The 16,383-nt window shown below is 45.0% G+C and overlaps 2 protein-coding genes across 2 annotated transcripts; one reads left to right on the top strand and one right to left on the bottom strand.

The window, feature by feature from the left end:
• The first annotated feature begins 386 nt into the window (after positions 1-386).
• zdhhc13 (zinc finger DHHC-type palmitoyltransferase 13) lies at positions 387-13,144 on the top strand. The gene is made up of 17 exons (XM_060070782.1): positions 387-525; positions 1,112-1,319; positions 2,583-2,705; positions 3,144-3,221; positions 4,574-4,718; positions 5,016-5,080; positions 5,810-5,972; positions 6,794-6,919; positions 7,266-7,399; positions 7,815-7,917; positions 8,292-8,414; positions 8,628-8,690; positions 9,260-9,353; positions 9,448-9,531; positions 10,327-10,484; positions 10,802-10,896; positions 11,651-13,144. The coding sequence occupies exons 2-17, from the start codon at positions 1,252-1,254 to the stop codon at positions 11,787-11,789; spliced, it is 1,761 nt and encodes a 586-aa protein (XP_059926765.1). The 5' UTR covers positions 387-525; positions 1,112-1,251; the 3' UTR covers positions 11,790-13,144.
• A 658-nt stretch (positions 13,145-13,802) lies between these two features.
• csrp3 (cysteine and glycine-rich protein 3 (cardiac LIM protein)) lies at positions 13,803-16,251 on the bottom strand. The gene is made up of 6 exons (XM_060070783.1): positions 16,097-16,251; positions 15,633-15,745; positions 15,023-15,194; positions 14,434-14,572; positions 14,216-14,309; positions 13,803-14,012 (listed from the first exon to the last, which is right to left on the bottom strand). The coding sequence occupies exons 2-6, from the start codon at positions 15,742-15,744 to the stop codon at positions 13,936-13,938; spliced, it is 594 nt and encodes a 197-aa protein (XP_059926766.1). The 5' UTR covers position 15,745; positions 16,097-16,251; the 3' UTR covers positions 13,803-13,935.
• Positions 16,252-16,383: the final 132 nt, after the last annotated feature.

Here is a 16,383-nt window from a genome sequence, read left to right as displayed (position 1 = left end):
ATGTTCCTTTAATATCTGATACCTCTCCTACCCCAGGGACCATATATGAGATCGATTCTGGATTTGGGGAATGGAAAAAGGCTTTGCTCTGTCCAGTCGACCAATCAACTGTACTGCAACCCCCCAGGGGTCATGAGAGACAGCCCATTCAGGTAACAAAATGCAGGAAAGAGAAAGTGAAACTGAAGGCTCCTCAATAGGCTGACACATCAGGGACGTGCACAATGCGCACTGATGTTGCAGGTATGTCTACGTTGACTTCGCTAAAAAATCTATAAAAAAACATTCTAGTATTAAAATAAAACCAAGGAAATACACCAATAAGAAGACTAATTCTGTCTGATATTTATATATTCATGTCCATCTACTATACTGTGTACGGTCCTTGTGTTTTTCAACAGTTCCCGAGAATTTGCATTATGTGGCGCCGAACTTTTATTGTGAAAGACCAGGGAAGTAAGTCCGCGCTGATGCTGCGAAGGAACTCCTCTTCTCCACATTATGGACTGGAACGAAGATAAAAATGTGAGTTATCATCGTGTCGTTATGTTGTATTGACTAAATACGTGGTTTTGCAGTGATAAGGTGGATACTGCGTGTCTGCGTGTCTCTGTTTTAGCACACTGTGAGCTAGCAGCTAGCTCAGATATTAGCCGACCTGTGCACTGAGACGCGCCAGTCAGCATCTTTAACAGGCTCAGAGACTCAAGACACCTCGTGTGCATACTTTTACACCCTTTGTTTTTCTGAATGACCCATAAACAGCAACAGGGTCGACTTGGTTCGTTTTATGTTTAATTCTTCTACGGTTTGGGTCAAACTCGTTCAACCTGTCATCACCAGATCAGAACCCCGGAAGTGATTTTCCCTCATGCATCTGTCTGTCCACAGTAGTTCACATAGCTTTATAATCTACTACAAATTATCTTCTCCTAACCAGTCCCTGGCAGTGATCTGATATTAGGTACATATTAGATAGCCTGCCATTGAATAGGCACAATATAAATTGCATTACAGTGTTTTGCAATACCTAGTATACATGCTTATATTCAGAAACGATTTACTGTTTAGTGTCACATATGAATGAATTAGTGCTCTTTATTTATTCCAGGGTCACAACCACGGTGGTGAGTGTGGACATAGTCACGGACGGGGTCACTCACACAGTCACGGGCCCAGGATGCCCGGGTATGGCCCACCGTTTCCCGGCATGAATTTCCCTGGACAGTTTGCAAAAGCTCTGACCCGACCATGATCAACACTGCTCCCCGGTCACACATGGACGAGAGCAGCAACTGGGATATCGTCAAGGCCACACAGTAAGACCAGACCCTGTTCACTTCATAATGTAGATACAGTAGGGCTGAACCTGGTAAAGTATAGATTATTATATACAGACTGAACCTGGTAAGGTATAGTGCATTATTTACAGTCAGACGGCACTGTTTAATGTCAAACTGGCCTTACAGTAAGAAGAGATTAAATTCTATCCCCCTCCTATTTCAACATAGGATTTCATTGTAGTTTCTAACTGCAGAACACCTGTGTTGTTTTCGTGTCTTTGCGAATGAAGCCCAAGAATACTATGAAAGGCTCACTCTTAGCTGACTGTGTGCTTTAACAGGTTAATGTGAGTATTAGTGCTGCATACCACAGCTAACTGAAGAGTGAGCCTCATCTACTGAGTAATCTGTGTGAGGGTGCAGTAGGTCAAAGGTCGCCATTATTCTAAAACTAGAATTAACTACATGTATTTACAAATGTCAGGTATATTTTCCCCTATAAAGAGGTTCTTGTTCGACAAGTCATCATAATTAGGGCAAGTGTATTGTATTTGATGCATTTTGAGGTTGAATGAGAATTGGTTCACTAAACTCTCAGCGGTGAGTGCTTTAGTTTTTCAACCGAAAGAGGATCAACCGAAAAAGACCAATACACTGAATAAGCACTCTTTTAAGATAAGATAAGGTAAGATAAGATGTACTTTATTCATCTCAGCAGAGAAATGTAGGTGTTCCAGCAGCCAGTATACATACACAACACAACACATGTATACATATCCCACCTAAACAAAACCATGCACCCACAATACCTAGGATAGAAAAAGGTGGAATGGATGGATGTTTTACAATGCAAATTGACGCATGTTCAACGTATTTCACCACAGTAAGCTGTATAGTATAAAAGAGTGTCACTTGTCTTCTAAAATAAATAAATAATAATAATCTTTGTACTACTATGACACACTTTTTGTTATTCTTATCAAGTGAAAAATAAACAGTCGGGCGAACGCTAAATAGGCCTCCACTAGTTTCACAGAGGCAGCCTTTCAGTTGTGACCTTATGCAAATGAGAGATCAGGTCTGAGGCTTCAACCAATCGAATCACTGAAATATTAACGACGGCTTGGGAGCTCCCTGAGCGATCCCGTTTTCAGGGGGCGATTGATGATGGCTTTTGAATCCTCTCATGTATGCACGCATCTTTCAGGTTCTATCAATCGGTGATCGATTGAAGTGCTTTCCTAGCGCTACATGAAACAGGCCCAAGGCGTGGCAGCTCATGGCCTGTGTTTGTTCTAGGTTTGGCGTGTTGGATCGCTGTAAGGAGCTGGTGGAGGCAGGATATGACGTCAGACAGCCGGATAAGGAGAACGTCACCCTCCTGCACTGGGCTGCCATCAATAACCGCTCTGACCTGGTCAAGTAAGATAAGGGGAAATATGAGTAATTAATATATACTCTTATAGTAAATGCTGCACTTCTCATCAACGTGGATGTAATGTCATTCTAAAATTGCTTCAACGTTCATGTCGTTTAGACCTCAGTCTCACACTACTCAGTTATTGTTAATAATACAGTTGATTCAAATGTTAACTTCCGTTAAAGTCTAGACTAAAAGGTTAATCTACAAGTCTGCAGCGTCATTTAAATGCAAAAACGATAACTACAGAAATACAATAAAGCACTGACCTTTCGCTTCACCAACACTGATGCACCACAGAACAAATGACCACCACCTAGGGACCGCTACAGTACACCTGCGCACCGAAGGCAGAGGAAACCTCCATAATAACGGTTGGAAAAGGTCATGCCGTGGACGGTGACCCATTCATCTCCTGTCCCCTTCTCTTTTTGTGGCAGGTACTACATGTCTAAGGGTGCCATCGTGGACCAGCTGGGTGGGGACCTGAGCTCTACCCCTCTCCAGTGGGCCATCAGGTGAATATTAACAGGATAGGGCGAGTGGCTCGTGGGTAATAGGTTGTGTTTGCTCCCTTTTTATTTGGTGTTGCAGTAATCCTGACAGAACACAGAATACACATGTAAAACGTTATTATATATATATATATATATATATATATATATATAATATATATATATATTAGGCCTTAGCAAGCTAACACGTTAATTACACGTTAACGCAATCTTATTTTAAAGTGATAAATACAAATTGGACGCATTAACACACGTTCTCTTTTCTTTCTTTTTATTACTTTGATTTTGAAAGGTTTTTCTCAAGGAATGTCAACATCCATATCAGAAATCATTTTTGTTTTGAGTTCCACTTACTTACATTCAATACATTCAATGAGTGCCTGATTACAATTGCAGTAAGTGACAGTCTGTTTACAATACCTAAATCTGTGGTGTTCCGTAAGTTTTACCTTCAACCAACACTGAGTGAGTCAATAAAACTCCCTCAAGATCCCTTGGTCTAGTTCTTGCTTGTTATGTAAATTTGATGTGAATGATAATGTGTCATTCCATTTAATAATATAATTTTAAAAGTGATTAATCGCGAGTTAACTCACCAATACTATGCGATTAATCGCGATTAAAACTTTTACTCTTTGCCCAGCCCTATTATAGCCCCATATATATATATATATATATATTTCCCGCTGTAGTTTGTGATATTTGCATTACATGCAATGGTTTTTGACAGTCCATGTGCCTAATATCAGATCACTGCCAGGGAGAAGATAAGTATTAGTAGATTATAAAGCTACTATTGTGGACCGACGGGTGCAAATGGGTTCTGCAGGGGCCTCAAACGTCGACCCGACAGGTCGAACGAGTTTGACCCAAACCGTTGACGAATTAAACATAGAACAAGTAAAGTCGACCGTGCTGCTGTTTATGGGTAATTACAGAGGACAAAGGGTGTAAAAGGATCTCTGTGAAGGGCCTTTGGTCTCTGAGCCCGTTAGAGAGGCAGACTGGTCGGCTGATAGGAGATCTGTGTGTTTTTAAAGGAGAAATCCGGTGTAAAAAGGATCTGGGATTTATTTAATATGATTATGAGTTGGAATGTTCATTTGGGAGCAGAAAAGCGCATGTAGACGCATTCTTAAGTTGGCTGTTTTTAGCCGATTCTACCAAAACGCTATAAACTTGGAACGATGGGGGCATGTGTTAGAATCGTTAGCGTTTTGCTAGAATCGGCCCAAAAAAGCCAACTTAAGATTTCACATTCCAACTCGTTATCACACTAAACATATCCCAGATCCATTTTACACCGGAGTTCTCCTTTAAAGTTCGGTCTCCTAACCGGCGGCGCTCGTCTCCAGGCAGGGCCACCTCCCCATGGTGATCGAGCTGCTGAGGCACGGTGCGGACCCTTCCATCGCCGACGGAGAGGGCTACCGCAGCCTGCACCTGGCCATCCTCTACCAGCACCTGGCCGTCGCAGCCTACCTCATGGCCAAGGGGCAGGTCTGTCCACCACGTCTCTCTGTTACGCTCGGGAATGGGTTAACCTAAGAACTGTTGGTGCTTCTCGTTTCTATGAATATCCTTACTGTACCGACAGTGATACGTTGTTTCTCCTTCTTCTGTCAAGTGTACTTATTCTAAGTCTTTTCGGAGCAGAGTGTCTGCTAAATGCCCTGAATGTAAATGTTAAAGCTCTCTCTAACGCTTTTATCATAAATATTCACTCTCTGATGCCGACTCTGTGTATTTGTTGTGGAGCAGGTTCCTCATGCTCTGCTTGTTTTTTTTATATTTCAGGAAGTCGACAGTCCCGACTGCAACGGACAAACGCCCCTGATGTTGGCAGCCCAGAAGATCATCGGGTAAACCCCTGCACTTCTTTAGAACACGCTTGTGCTCTGGTGCTTGGCACTTGGCTCTATGCACGTCCTTCCTGTACCGACCGACATGTGTGGTTGATTCTCTTCTTCTGACAAATGCCCTTAATGTAAGTTGCTTTGGATAAAAGCGTCTGCTAAATGTAAATGTATTTTATGCCAGTCACTTCCTTCTGGCATCTCAAAGTTTTCCGACTTAATCGATGGGAAGGCATGTGTGTGCAAATTGATGTTATCGATCTGATGAAAAACAGTCTCTCTCTCTCTCTCTCTCTCTCTCTCTCTCTCTCTCTCTCTCTCTCTCTCTCTCTCTCTCTCTCTCTCTCTCTCTCTCTCTCTCTCTCTCTCTCTCTCTCTCTCTCTCTCTCTCTCTCTCTCTCTCTGTGTGTCTGTGTCTGTGTGTTTGCCTCTGTGTGTGTGTGTTTGCCTATCTCTCTGTCGCCCTCTCTCTCTATCTCTATTTTCAATTCAAATTAAAAAAGCTTTATTGGCATGAGGAATAAACAATTTACATTGCCAAAGCAGGTGAACAATAAAGAGGTTAAGGTATAAAACGTTAAATACAAAATATCTATAAATTATACCGATTAAACAGATATTATACCAAGTACTATAAAAAGTAAGATGTGGGATATTCTCTACAGATACACAGTATTTACAATATGTAGGATTTGTGCAAAAGTGCAATCATTATCTCTATTCCCCCCCCCCCAGGCCGGAGCCCACCAACTTCCTGATCAAGAACAACGCGTCCCTGAGCAGCGTGGACAAGGTGAACCGGAACACGGCGCTGCACTGCGCCGTGCTGGCGGGAAACGTGGACGCCGCCGACGTGCTGCTGGAGGCCGGCGCCAGCGTGGACGCCGAGAACATCGACGTGAGTCCCTCTCAACGCCGCTGTCCCGTCCCCGCCCCCCCCGTCCCCCGCACGCCCTTCAGACACATCCTTTATATCTTTTTATTTATGAACATTTTCCACATTCATCATAGAGGACAAAACAAAGGAATAACCTGACATCAGGAAAAGTACAAGTGGTGGAGAGAGAGAGAGAGAGAGAGAGAGAGAGAGAGAGAGAGAGAGAGAGAGAGAGAGAGAGAGAGAGAGAGAGAGAGAGAGAGAGAGAGAGAGAGAGAGAGAGAGAGAGAGAGAGAGAGAGAGAGAGAGAGAGAGAGAGAGAGAGAGAGAGAGAGAGAGAGAGAGAGAGAGAGAGAGAGAGAGAGAGAGAGAGAGAGAGAGATTGATTTCCCTCTGTAGTTTATTCCCCAGCAGTTCCTGGAAGTGATGTTTGCATGCTAAACGTTTTTTGACAGTACGACTGGGTAGGTAAAGTTTTAGTCGATTATAAAGCTACTATTGTGGACCAACAGGTGCAATAGGGAACATCACATCTGGGTTCTGCAGGGGCCTCAAACCTCGACCCGACAGGACGAACGAGTTTGACCCAAACCGTTTGCGAATTAACGTAGAACGAGTAAAGTCGACCGTGCTGCTGTTTATGGGTCAATACAGAGGACAAAGGGTGTAAAAGGATCTCTGTGAAGGGCCTTTGGTCTCTGAGCCCGTTAAAGAGGCGGACTGGTCGGCTAATAGGAGGGATTGGGTTTGGGTTCGGTGTCATGTTCTCCGTGATGTACCCGGGCTGCGGTGCTGAACCCGTGCCCTCGCTGTGCGCGTGTCCCCTCTCTGCCCTCCCCCAGGGCCACACGCCCATCGACCTGGCCCGCCAGGTCCACAGCCCCCTGCTGGTCCAGATGCTGGACCACGTCAAGCAGGAGAGGATCCGCTCCAACTCGCGCTGCGTGCGCATGCTCAGCAAGTACAGGGTGAGGGGGAGGCAGACCTCATCGCCACACCACCACCACCACAGCCCCTGCATATTTATTAATATTATGTATATTTATTTGTGCATTTATATTTTTTCCATGCTAAGGGAGTTTTTCTTGCCCTCTGGGGGGCTAGGGTCGGGGGGTGTCATAAATATGCGTACCGAAAAGCCCTTTGAGACTGTCCCATTGATTAAGGGCTATACAAATTGAATGGAATAGAATGGGACTTCCAAATGGCTGATGTTGAATTGGGATTCTGCCGTGCTGTCATCGAAATTGAAATGAGATCGGAATAGAGGACGATGTTTTGGACGCTGATGTTCCTGTGTCCCTGTCCTGCCAGTCGTTCATGCAGTTGGTGTTCTGCGTGGGTCTGATCGGGTGCGTGGGGGTGATCGCTGACCTGAACACGGACTCGTGGCTGCTGAAGGGAGCTCTGCTGGCGGGCCTCATTGGCGCAGTCAACCTCATGTGCAGGTGAGAGGACCTCGGTGTGTCACGATATCGTTAACCTCGTAGCGTTATTGCCTATGCCATATTTTGGCCAAATTGTTAATTGTTAATTCAGCCCTAATGTAGTGCTCCCTCTGGTGTAATTCCGATGTACTGCATTCAGAATCAGTTACTTTGAATAAATTTTATTGTACAAGTACACAAGGGTAAAATGCTCAGGCTTGGTTCCTCAAGCAGCAACAATACAAGATAAAATGAATAAAAATAAGTACAAACATGTAAAAATAAGTTGCAGAAACAACAGATCACAATAATAAAAATAGAATAAAGGCCGAGGTTGATTATATAGCGCAGGCGTGTGCATTGCACACTCCAAATGCAGAAACACGGGTAGTGGAACGTTCGCCATCAAGTCCTCGTGTTATCTGCGTCTGCTCAGGAAGCTGCCCAACTCGGCCTTCTCCGCCGGTCTACCGCCCGCGGCCCTCCTCGCCTCCATCTTCTGGTTCCTGGTCACCTGGTTCCTGTGGTTCCTGCCAGATATCCTTCCACCACGGACTACTTCTTCAGTCCCCGCTCGATGCCACATGACACCAGACACATTAGATGTACCGTTGTACGCTCGCAATCGACTCGCTAAACGAAACAGATTTATTTTAAAGATGAGCTTATGGTAAATGGTAAACGGACTGCGTTTATAGTGCGCTTTTCTAACCGGTGGCCACTCAAAGCACTTTACAATATCGCCATTCACCCATTCACGCCCCGACGGCGGTGTCAGCCACGCAAGGCGACAGCCAGCTCGTCGGGAGCAGTCAGGGCGAGGTGCCTTGCTCAGGGACACCTCGACGCACCCTCGACCTTTTAAACGTCACGCCGTTGTTGGTGGAGGTTTCTCCTTGACCTGGAGTCACATGGCGCCAGCGCCACAGTCCAGGTCCTCTTCACGCTGAACACGGCCTCCCTGCTCTACTTCTACCTCCGCACCTGCAGGACAGACCCGGGCGTGGTCCGCGCAACCGAGGAGGAGAAGAAAATGGTAGGCTCCTTAGGATAGGCTTTGGTTCTTCCTCTTGTTCTCCTTCGTCCTGTTTTTCTTGTTCTTCTTTGTCCTGTTGTTCTTGTTGTTCTTCTTTGTCCTGTTGTTCTTTTTCTAATTGTTTTTATTGGTCTTGTTGTTCTTCTTGTTCTTCGTCTTCATCTTCATCCACAAATCTGAGGGGTTATGTATTTTGTTTCTCCACGCGGGCAGAATGTGCTGATGTTGGCTGAGGCCGGTTTTCTGGACCCGAGGATCTTCTGCACCTCCTGTATGGTGAGTCTCCACAAACCTTTGCAACAACTCATTTACTCTTTAATAGCTTCATTCAAGCGTGTATTTCTTAGGGTGCATCCGAATACTAAGTATATACTATTTCTGTTCAGTGTCTACCACTTGACCGTTAATGTAGCACATTCTACAGCTATGCGTAGAACGCCTCCGAACGCTTCCAAACACCACCGAAACGCCCCCGGATGTTTGGAGATCACCGTATTTCCCCTCTGTGCGCTTCACACCAGATGCTGGCAAAATCAAAGTCACCCGCGATAATTTACCGATTTTTTTCTTCTTTTTTTTCACCGCTGCGTTCTTCTTCTTCGGATACCACTCCGGCTGAATTGTGGGATAGCGTAGTGAACCTACCGTTTGTATACTGTGGCGGTAGTACGCATTCTGAAACTTTTTGCCTACTACACAATGCGTACTGAGCATTCAGACGCGCTATATTTGTGACGTACTACAAAATGCCTCAAGTATGAGTATTCGGATGCAGCCTTAGACTTTAAAATGGCACTTTTCTACCCCGAGACAAAATGTCCGCCTTTATTTCCCCTTCCTTCCAGATTAAGAAGCCCATGAGAGCCAACCACTGCTTCAGCTGTGACGCTTGCGTGGCCAAGCAGGACCATCACTCCATATGGACCAACAACTGCATAGGTGGGAGGTCCCCCTCCTCCACACAGGTGTCCCCCCTAGTGCCTGTCCAGAACGCTCCGGGTCCTAACGTTCCCCCCTCCGCCCCCCCTCCCAGGTGCACGGAACCACCGGTTCTTCGTCCTGTTCGTGGCGGCCATGGTGGCGATGGGAGCCTGGGTGTTCTACGGCTGTCTCACGTGTAAGTGTCCGTCCCCTCTGCAGTGGTGCCCAGTGGTTTCCAGCCGGTGGGCGTCGAGGCAAAGCTAGAGGGAAGGGCTCGGAAGTCATTTCTGTTAACTGGATTTGATTTGATTTGATTGAAATTTATTTCGAACATGTAAAAGAAAACAAAAAATGTATATCATACAGTAATTAATGATGTTGAACAAAATAGAAAGCATAATTGGTTACATAAATGATAAATACTTGATAATTGTAACATGTTCGAAAAGGAGTGGGAAGAAGTTTACACTTATTTAAGACCACCCCTTCTCTGTGACTCATTGAAATTAAGATTCCTTAGTCATAATAATAATTATTATTAACATTTTCATTTATTATTAATGAATATATATATATATATTAGATATATATATTATTTTTTAACGTATCCAAACATATCATTTTTTTTTTAATAAAATGTATAACTTATATGTTCATATCATATATATATACAGTATAATTAGTACTGGTTATGCTGTGCTTCGTTTCAATACGTGTTCTTGGCAAATATTTAGATTTGGTGTTCAAAATTGTATGAGCATGTTCGGCAATCTATGGTGCGTGTGAAATATTTTGAAAATATCCAATAAAACATCCCCCCAATAAGGTGGGATATTATGTGTCCTCATTTCCTCCAACTTCCCAAAACGAAGAATTTGTGCCTTGAATTTCTGGTTGGGTTTGTTGGGTAACCACCCTGTCGGTGCAGATGTGCTTCCTTTTGACTGTGTGTGTGTGTGTGTGTGTGTGTCTCTGTGTCTTGCGTCTCCAGACTGGTCCAAGCACTGCTCGCTGAACTACCAGGAGCAGGGCGTGTGGGGCGTGCTGACTGCCCTGGTGAGCTGCTCCCCCTGGGTGCTCATCGTCTTCTGCATGGCCTTCTACCACACGGCCTGGACCTCCGTCATCCTGCTGCTGCAGCTCCACCAGGTCTGTGTGTCCGGTGTACCGCCCCCTTCAGGGCGGTGTGTGTGTGTGTGTGTGTGTGTGTGTGTGTGTGTGTGTGTGTGTGTGTGTGTGTGTGTGTGTGTGTGTGTGTGTGTGTGTGTGTGTGTGTGTGTGTGTGTGTGTGTGTGTGTGCGTGACTCGCGTGCGTGCGTGCTTAAGTCTATTTTTTCGCGAGACCATGGGGTACTTCCCACTGTTGTGATCTTCAACCAGTTTTCCCACATTGGTTGCCAGCACCCAAAGGAGAGTTGGAGCTTTTGTCGTTGATTTGTTATTTTTTTGTGTTTGGACTTCACCAGATCGCGTTCCTGGGCCTGACCACGGCAGAGAGAATCAACCTGATGCACCACCAGAAAAAGCACCCCAAGTCCTCCATGAGACAGAACCCTTACAAGTAAGCTCCGTCGCCGCCCGCTGTTCCTCCTGGTCCCTTTTAAGCATTGGTTCTCAAAGTGCGGCCCGCGGGCCAAGGGCGGCCCGCAGAAACATTCCTGGCGGCCCGCAATGATCTACAGATGTAAGTAAAATAAAATAATAATATAAAGAGAAAAGTCGACTCTCTCTAGCTTTCAATTAAATCCTTTTACATTTGTTAGTTTTAATCCAACTGTACATTACTTTGAAAGGATGAACCTCAGTTTTGTGATTTAGACCTCACTTGACCTCACTCCCAGAGGTCCACGGTGCAATGTTTTCTTTCACCACTGGGATGCTGACGGCGTTTTCCGCCATTCTTTTTTTTCCTTTGGCGTCCCTCAGTCAAATTTTGGGTTCCTAAATTGGCCCTCAGCTGTCAAAACTTTGAGAACCCCTGCTTTTAAGGGTCTGTCTAAATAGTAAATGGACTGCATTTACTCAACGCTCCTCTAACCAGGGCCACTGGTTAGAGAAGCGCTTTACAATACTGCCTCACATTCACCCGTTCATGCTCACATGCACACACCGACGGCGGTGTCAGCCACGCAAGGCGACAGCCAGCTCGTCGGGAGCAGTCAGGGTGAGGCGTCTCGCTCAGGGACACCTCGACACTCAGCTAGGAGGAGCCGGGGATCGAACCGGCAACCCTCTGGCTACCAGCCAAGCCGCTCTACCTCCTGAGCCAGATGGCGCCCGTGGTTCCTAACCTCTCTGCTCCCCGTCCTCCACAGCATGGGCATCGTGAGGAACCTGGCCTCCTTCTTCCAGCTGCGCTGCTGCGGCCTCTTCAAGCCCCCCGTCACAGACTGGACCCAGCAGGGCCCGTTCGGCCGCGACCTGGCGCGCTTCGGGCCCCCCGATACGGTTTGAGAGGGCCCCCCCCAACACGTCCCAGCCTTCCCTGGGGAGGGGGGGGGGGGACAGGACTGGGAGCTAGACCGGGAGCACACTGCTAATTTATATACAGTATAGAGAAGGACATAGTGATATAAACGATCTACGTGCTTCTGAGTCTTTCCCGTCGGGAGGAACCACTGTAAAGGGAGAAGGCACAAGTAGGAGCCCTCGTTTTATTCCAAGTCGCTTTTCCAGTCGCTCTTTCTACAGAATGCCGTTGCCTTACACTTGACTTACGCTAGAGGTGCGGGAGGAACCGTTTTTCCGTTGGATGAAGTGAAGGGTCCGCCTTTAGTGGCCTAGCTTATGTTTGAAGTTTCTATTTGTTTTGTTTTTTATATAAAATATATGTACAAAATAAGTCGGCCTATTTTTCTATCGTTGTTTATGAAATATCGATCTTTTAAAATGTACATTTGCAAAACTTTTGTAAGAGACGCATGTGTTTGTTATTGAATGACCACTACGGTGAAAAGATTGGAGGTCTTTTTTTATCTTCTACTTGACCGGCTCTATAAAGGAAACTCAATGTCTGTTGCTCTCAAAACCGGTGTCCTTGACACCCTACATTTTTCCTTTTTCCATTGGCCATTCTTGCCGTGCCGAGTCAGACCTGGCCAACTTGATTTTCATTTCCATTCCCAGTTCAAACGCAGCCGAGGTGCGTTTGAACTGGGAATAGAAACGCAAATGGAAATCTCTGGAGTCAGGCCAATACTCGCACGACCCGCAGCCGAAGAGAGTTGTGTTGACGTCAGCCCTGGTGTCTGTTCGGAGCGAGAATTTGTCCCTCAAATTGTAGGAACATAGACCGATAAAATTACAATAATTGCATTTGTGTATGCAACGCATCGCCATGCACGCAAAGTATGTCTAGAGTTCTCAACGCCTGAATCTATATAATTCATTATTCCTATAACTGTGTATGCCTAATTAAAAATGGTAAGGATGGAAGTGAGCTCCATGATTTTAGTTTGACAATATCCGCTTGCAAAGCAAAGTAGTACATCGAAAAATGACAATTTTTCACATTATCAGATTGCTTCACGCCTAAAATATACAGTTGCGTTTTAAAGGTCCTCATTGGAGTCTTGTTATCAGTTCACTCTACATTACAGCGTCTTTCAGACGGACTTTACCCTACAGCGCCCTCTCTTGGCAATTTAACGTTATGAATGGGAGAAGTTAAATGACGGAAATGTTCCAGAGATGTTACTTGGTTTTGGCAGTTTTATCCCTGTTCCAACTCAAACATGACCCCATGCAATGAACGTTTATGTACCATCAGGTCATTGCACTGGAATTAATAAATCACTTTTTGCTTCTCATTTCGCAATTATTTATATTTGAAATGTAAATATTACATCAGAATATACCAAAGGATTGTAAAGGTTTCGTTATACTAACAGTTTAGAGCAAATAAAGTACATAAAATAAAACACATTATTTTTCGCTTACTTAAACATTTTTGGCCTTGATATATTTTGTGTGCGTGTGTCAAAATTTGTCAGTTTTATTTTTTCTATAATGTATTTCAAATCTCGGGTTAGTCTCTATCAGCAGAGATAGATACACTGAGAAACATACCAAACCAATATAGAAGACACATTTCTTAAACCCAGGACTGATTAAAAAAACATAAAGAATGTTTTATTCATTACATCAAATAAAACTGTGGTAATAAAAAAGTAGATAATTCCAGAATCTACATTGGAAACACAATTTGAATGTGTTCTTTGTTGCTTTGTAGAGTAAATAGGTTGCTATCTTTATTTGTTGCGTTGTCATTTGAATGCCTTGATTGGGTAGTTGAAGGTAACGGCTTAATTAAATGATAGAAACATTCCAATCCTTTTCTGGATGGCTGCCCAGACTTAATTGGAAAAGATTAACTCAGGGTATGTGTTCAGTTCACTTGCCTTGTTAAGTCTAATTATTAACGCAAGATTATTCACAAAGGAAAACCGCAAACAATACAAACACTCGTTATTCATTTCAACATAATGAGGCAACTTTAATTGTTTTGTTTTGGAAAGCAGCAATTAAATGATTAAATGAAATGTTAAAAAAAAAGAAATCAAAAGTGAACTGCTCTAAACAACAATGCATGTTGATGTTCTTAAAGGGGTCTTTCCTCTATCATGGCGGCATTCCCCAGCCCGAATCCTTTGGGCCCAAAGTGTTTAGCGTAGCACACTGCGGAGACAATGAGAACAACACACAAAAAATAATCATAAACCATGTTCAACAAGGATCACATCTTTGTGTCATAACACTTGGTTGAAAGGCAACGATATAACCCTTGAATGTCTACTTTGTACAAGTGCTTTGTGGGTTTGATGCTTGAATTGTCGTGTGTGCGTGCGTGCATTGACACACACACACACACACACACACACCTTTACAGTAGAGCTCTCCATCCTTATCGGTCACTGTGGTAGACTCCAAACTCTTCCCACACAAGGCACAGCGGAAACAGGTTTTATGCCAAGGCTGCACAGACAAAGAATAAGCGACCGTGATTCAAAATGGCGTCTATTAACTCTCGTCCCAGGGAGTATCGGTGTGAAAAGTGTAGCCTCAGCCTGGGTAAAAGGCAGGACTGTGTTCTGCTCACCTTCCCTGCTCCCATGATCTTCTCTGCTGCGAACACGGCCTTGGAACACCGAGGGCATTGGTCGGAGCTGCCAAACTTCTGCGCAAATTTGCTGGGGTTTGTGCTTGTGCTTGTGTTTGGCGGTCTCTGTTTGACGCCACTGAAACGACACAACAAATCATCCAGTATTTGTAATATTTGAAGGAATCAGGATTAGGCCTGCACGATAAATTGTTATAAAATCGCAATCTCAATTCGCCCCTGTGTGGATTTATTTTACAGGTGTGTGGAGTTGGTTCAGTAAAAGGCCAGCAATTAAAGACAATGTGCTGCTATATGTACAAAATAAATAAATCTGTTTTTGATACTGCACTTTAATCCGTTATAAAGGGCCATATGAAACGCAACGTGCTATGTTTGGTGCGGCCATTTTTTTTTTTGGTCATGGTTCATGTGTGCAATAAGAAATTACATTTTGTGAGAAAAAAATCGTGGCAGGGAATCATGACACCAATTCTAAGCTAAAAAAATCGTGATTCATATTTTTCACCGAATCGTGCAGGCCTAATCAGGATTAATATTTAGTCAGGCAAAGAACCCCAACACCTACTCTTGAGGATCCAGATCCAGATCCTTCCTGGGGGGGTCTGAACTCAGCGCTCCGGCCCCCCCTCCATAGCCGTAGCCTTTTGGCCCGTACTTCTTGCCGTAGCAGGACTTGCAGTAGATCTCCGACTCGTGTGCTGCGACCGTTGTACTGTCCAGTCCTTTCCTGCAGGTCACTGTGTGAAGTTCACACAGTGTAAACAAAACTAACGCATGAAAGATAATAATAACCTCGATCTCCAACCCCAGCCATCTACTCTTTGTCAGTCGTCATGGCAGTCCGTGACTTGTGTTTCTATTTTAAGGTGATGAGAAGAGGGTTTGGTGTTTAGGGGAGCCCTTTGAGTCAGGAGGCCCATAGTTCCCTGTGGTACCATCAACTCATCAGCAGGTATAAGTCTGAAAGGGTGGATCAAAAAAATACCGTTGGTGAGGTTGCCTATTATGGTGTCGGTCGCCTGAGCTCTTCCATGACCCGCACCTTCTTCGGCTGTGGCCTCTCCTTTACCCATCAGCTGCCCCTGAGCCTTCTGTGAAGGGCCCTGGGTCTACTGGCCCCACTGTGGCCCTCATCGCGTCACCGCGGTGTGTGCTACTGTCAGGGCTCTACTCACTGCAGATGAAGCAGGTCTTATGGAAGCTCCGTCCGTTGCACTGGATCTCCTCTGCGTGGTACGCAGTCTTCTCACAGGCAGAGCACTTGGCTCCCCCACCCCAGTTTGGCATCCTGGGAACGGGAGGGACGGGTTCAGAGAACCACACACGATGGTTCGAGTGGGACGACGACGCGTAGCGTTAACTAAAGAATGTCCGAAAGGACAAAAGAATGTCCTTTCAGACACTTTTATCCAACGTGAAGAATTTATCAAATGAGGCACAGGTTTCACTTGGCAACTAATCGTTTTCTATAGATCTGAAGATGTATCCTTGTTTTTTGATTGACAAAAGCAGCACATCTTGTTATGTAAAGACAAAAAGTGCCTTACAATCATCACTGCTTGCGTATAATTACATATTAGCGATATGACACCTAAACACTGGTATGTAACCCTTTTAATAAAATGAGGGAGAGTCTCACCTTGAGTTCTGTCGTGTAGCGTCCTCTGATACTGGCAGGACGGACTCCCACGGGCTGGGTTAAATACTGACCAGTTCCCCCACCAAGCATCTCTACTGTCCAGACAAATCCCCCCTCCTAAAATAACCAGTGACGCCTCAAAGCCCCCGTGGACCACTCAACGGCCGCGCCATTCCCCTCGCTGGTCATGGACTCACTCAGACAATGGAAACGAGGTTATCAGAGAGGTCTGACACATGCAGAGTGGAATGGAAGTGGAGCTATAGGCTGGCCCACTACAGGAAGGA

Source organism: Gadus macrocephalus, chromosome 14 (genome assembly GCF_031168955.1).
Source record: "Gadus macrocephalus chromosome 14, ASM3116895v1".
NCBI classification, from domain to species: Eukaryota; Metazoa; Chordata; class Actinopteri; order Gadiformes; family Gadidae; genus Gadus; species Gadus macrocephalus.
Note: the sequence above shows the minus strand (reverse complement) of the source record. Positions and strands in the feature narration are given on the sequence as shown.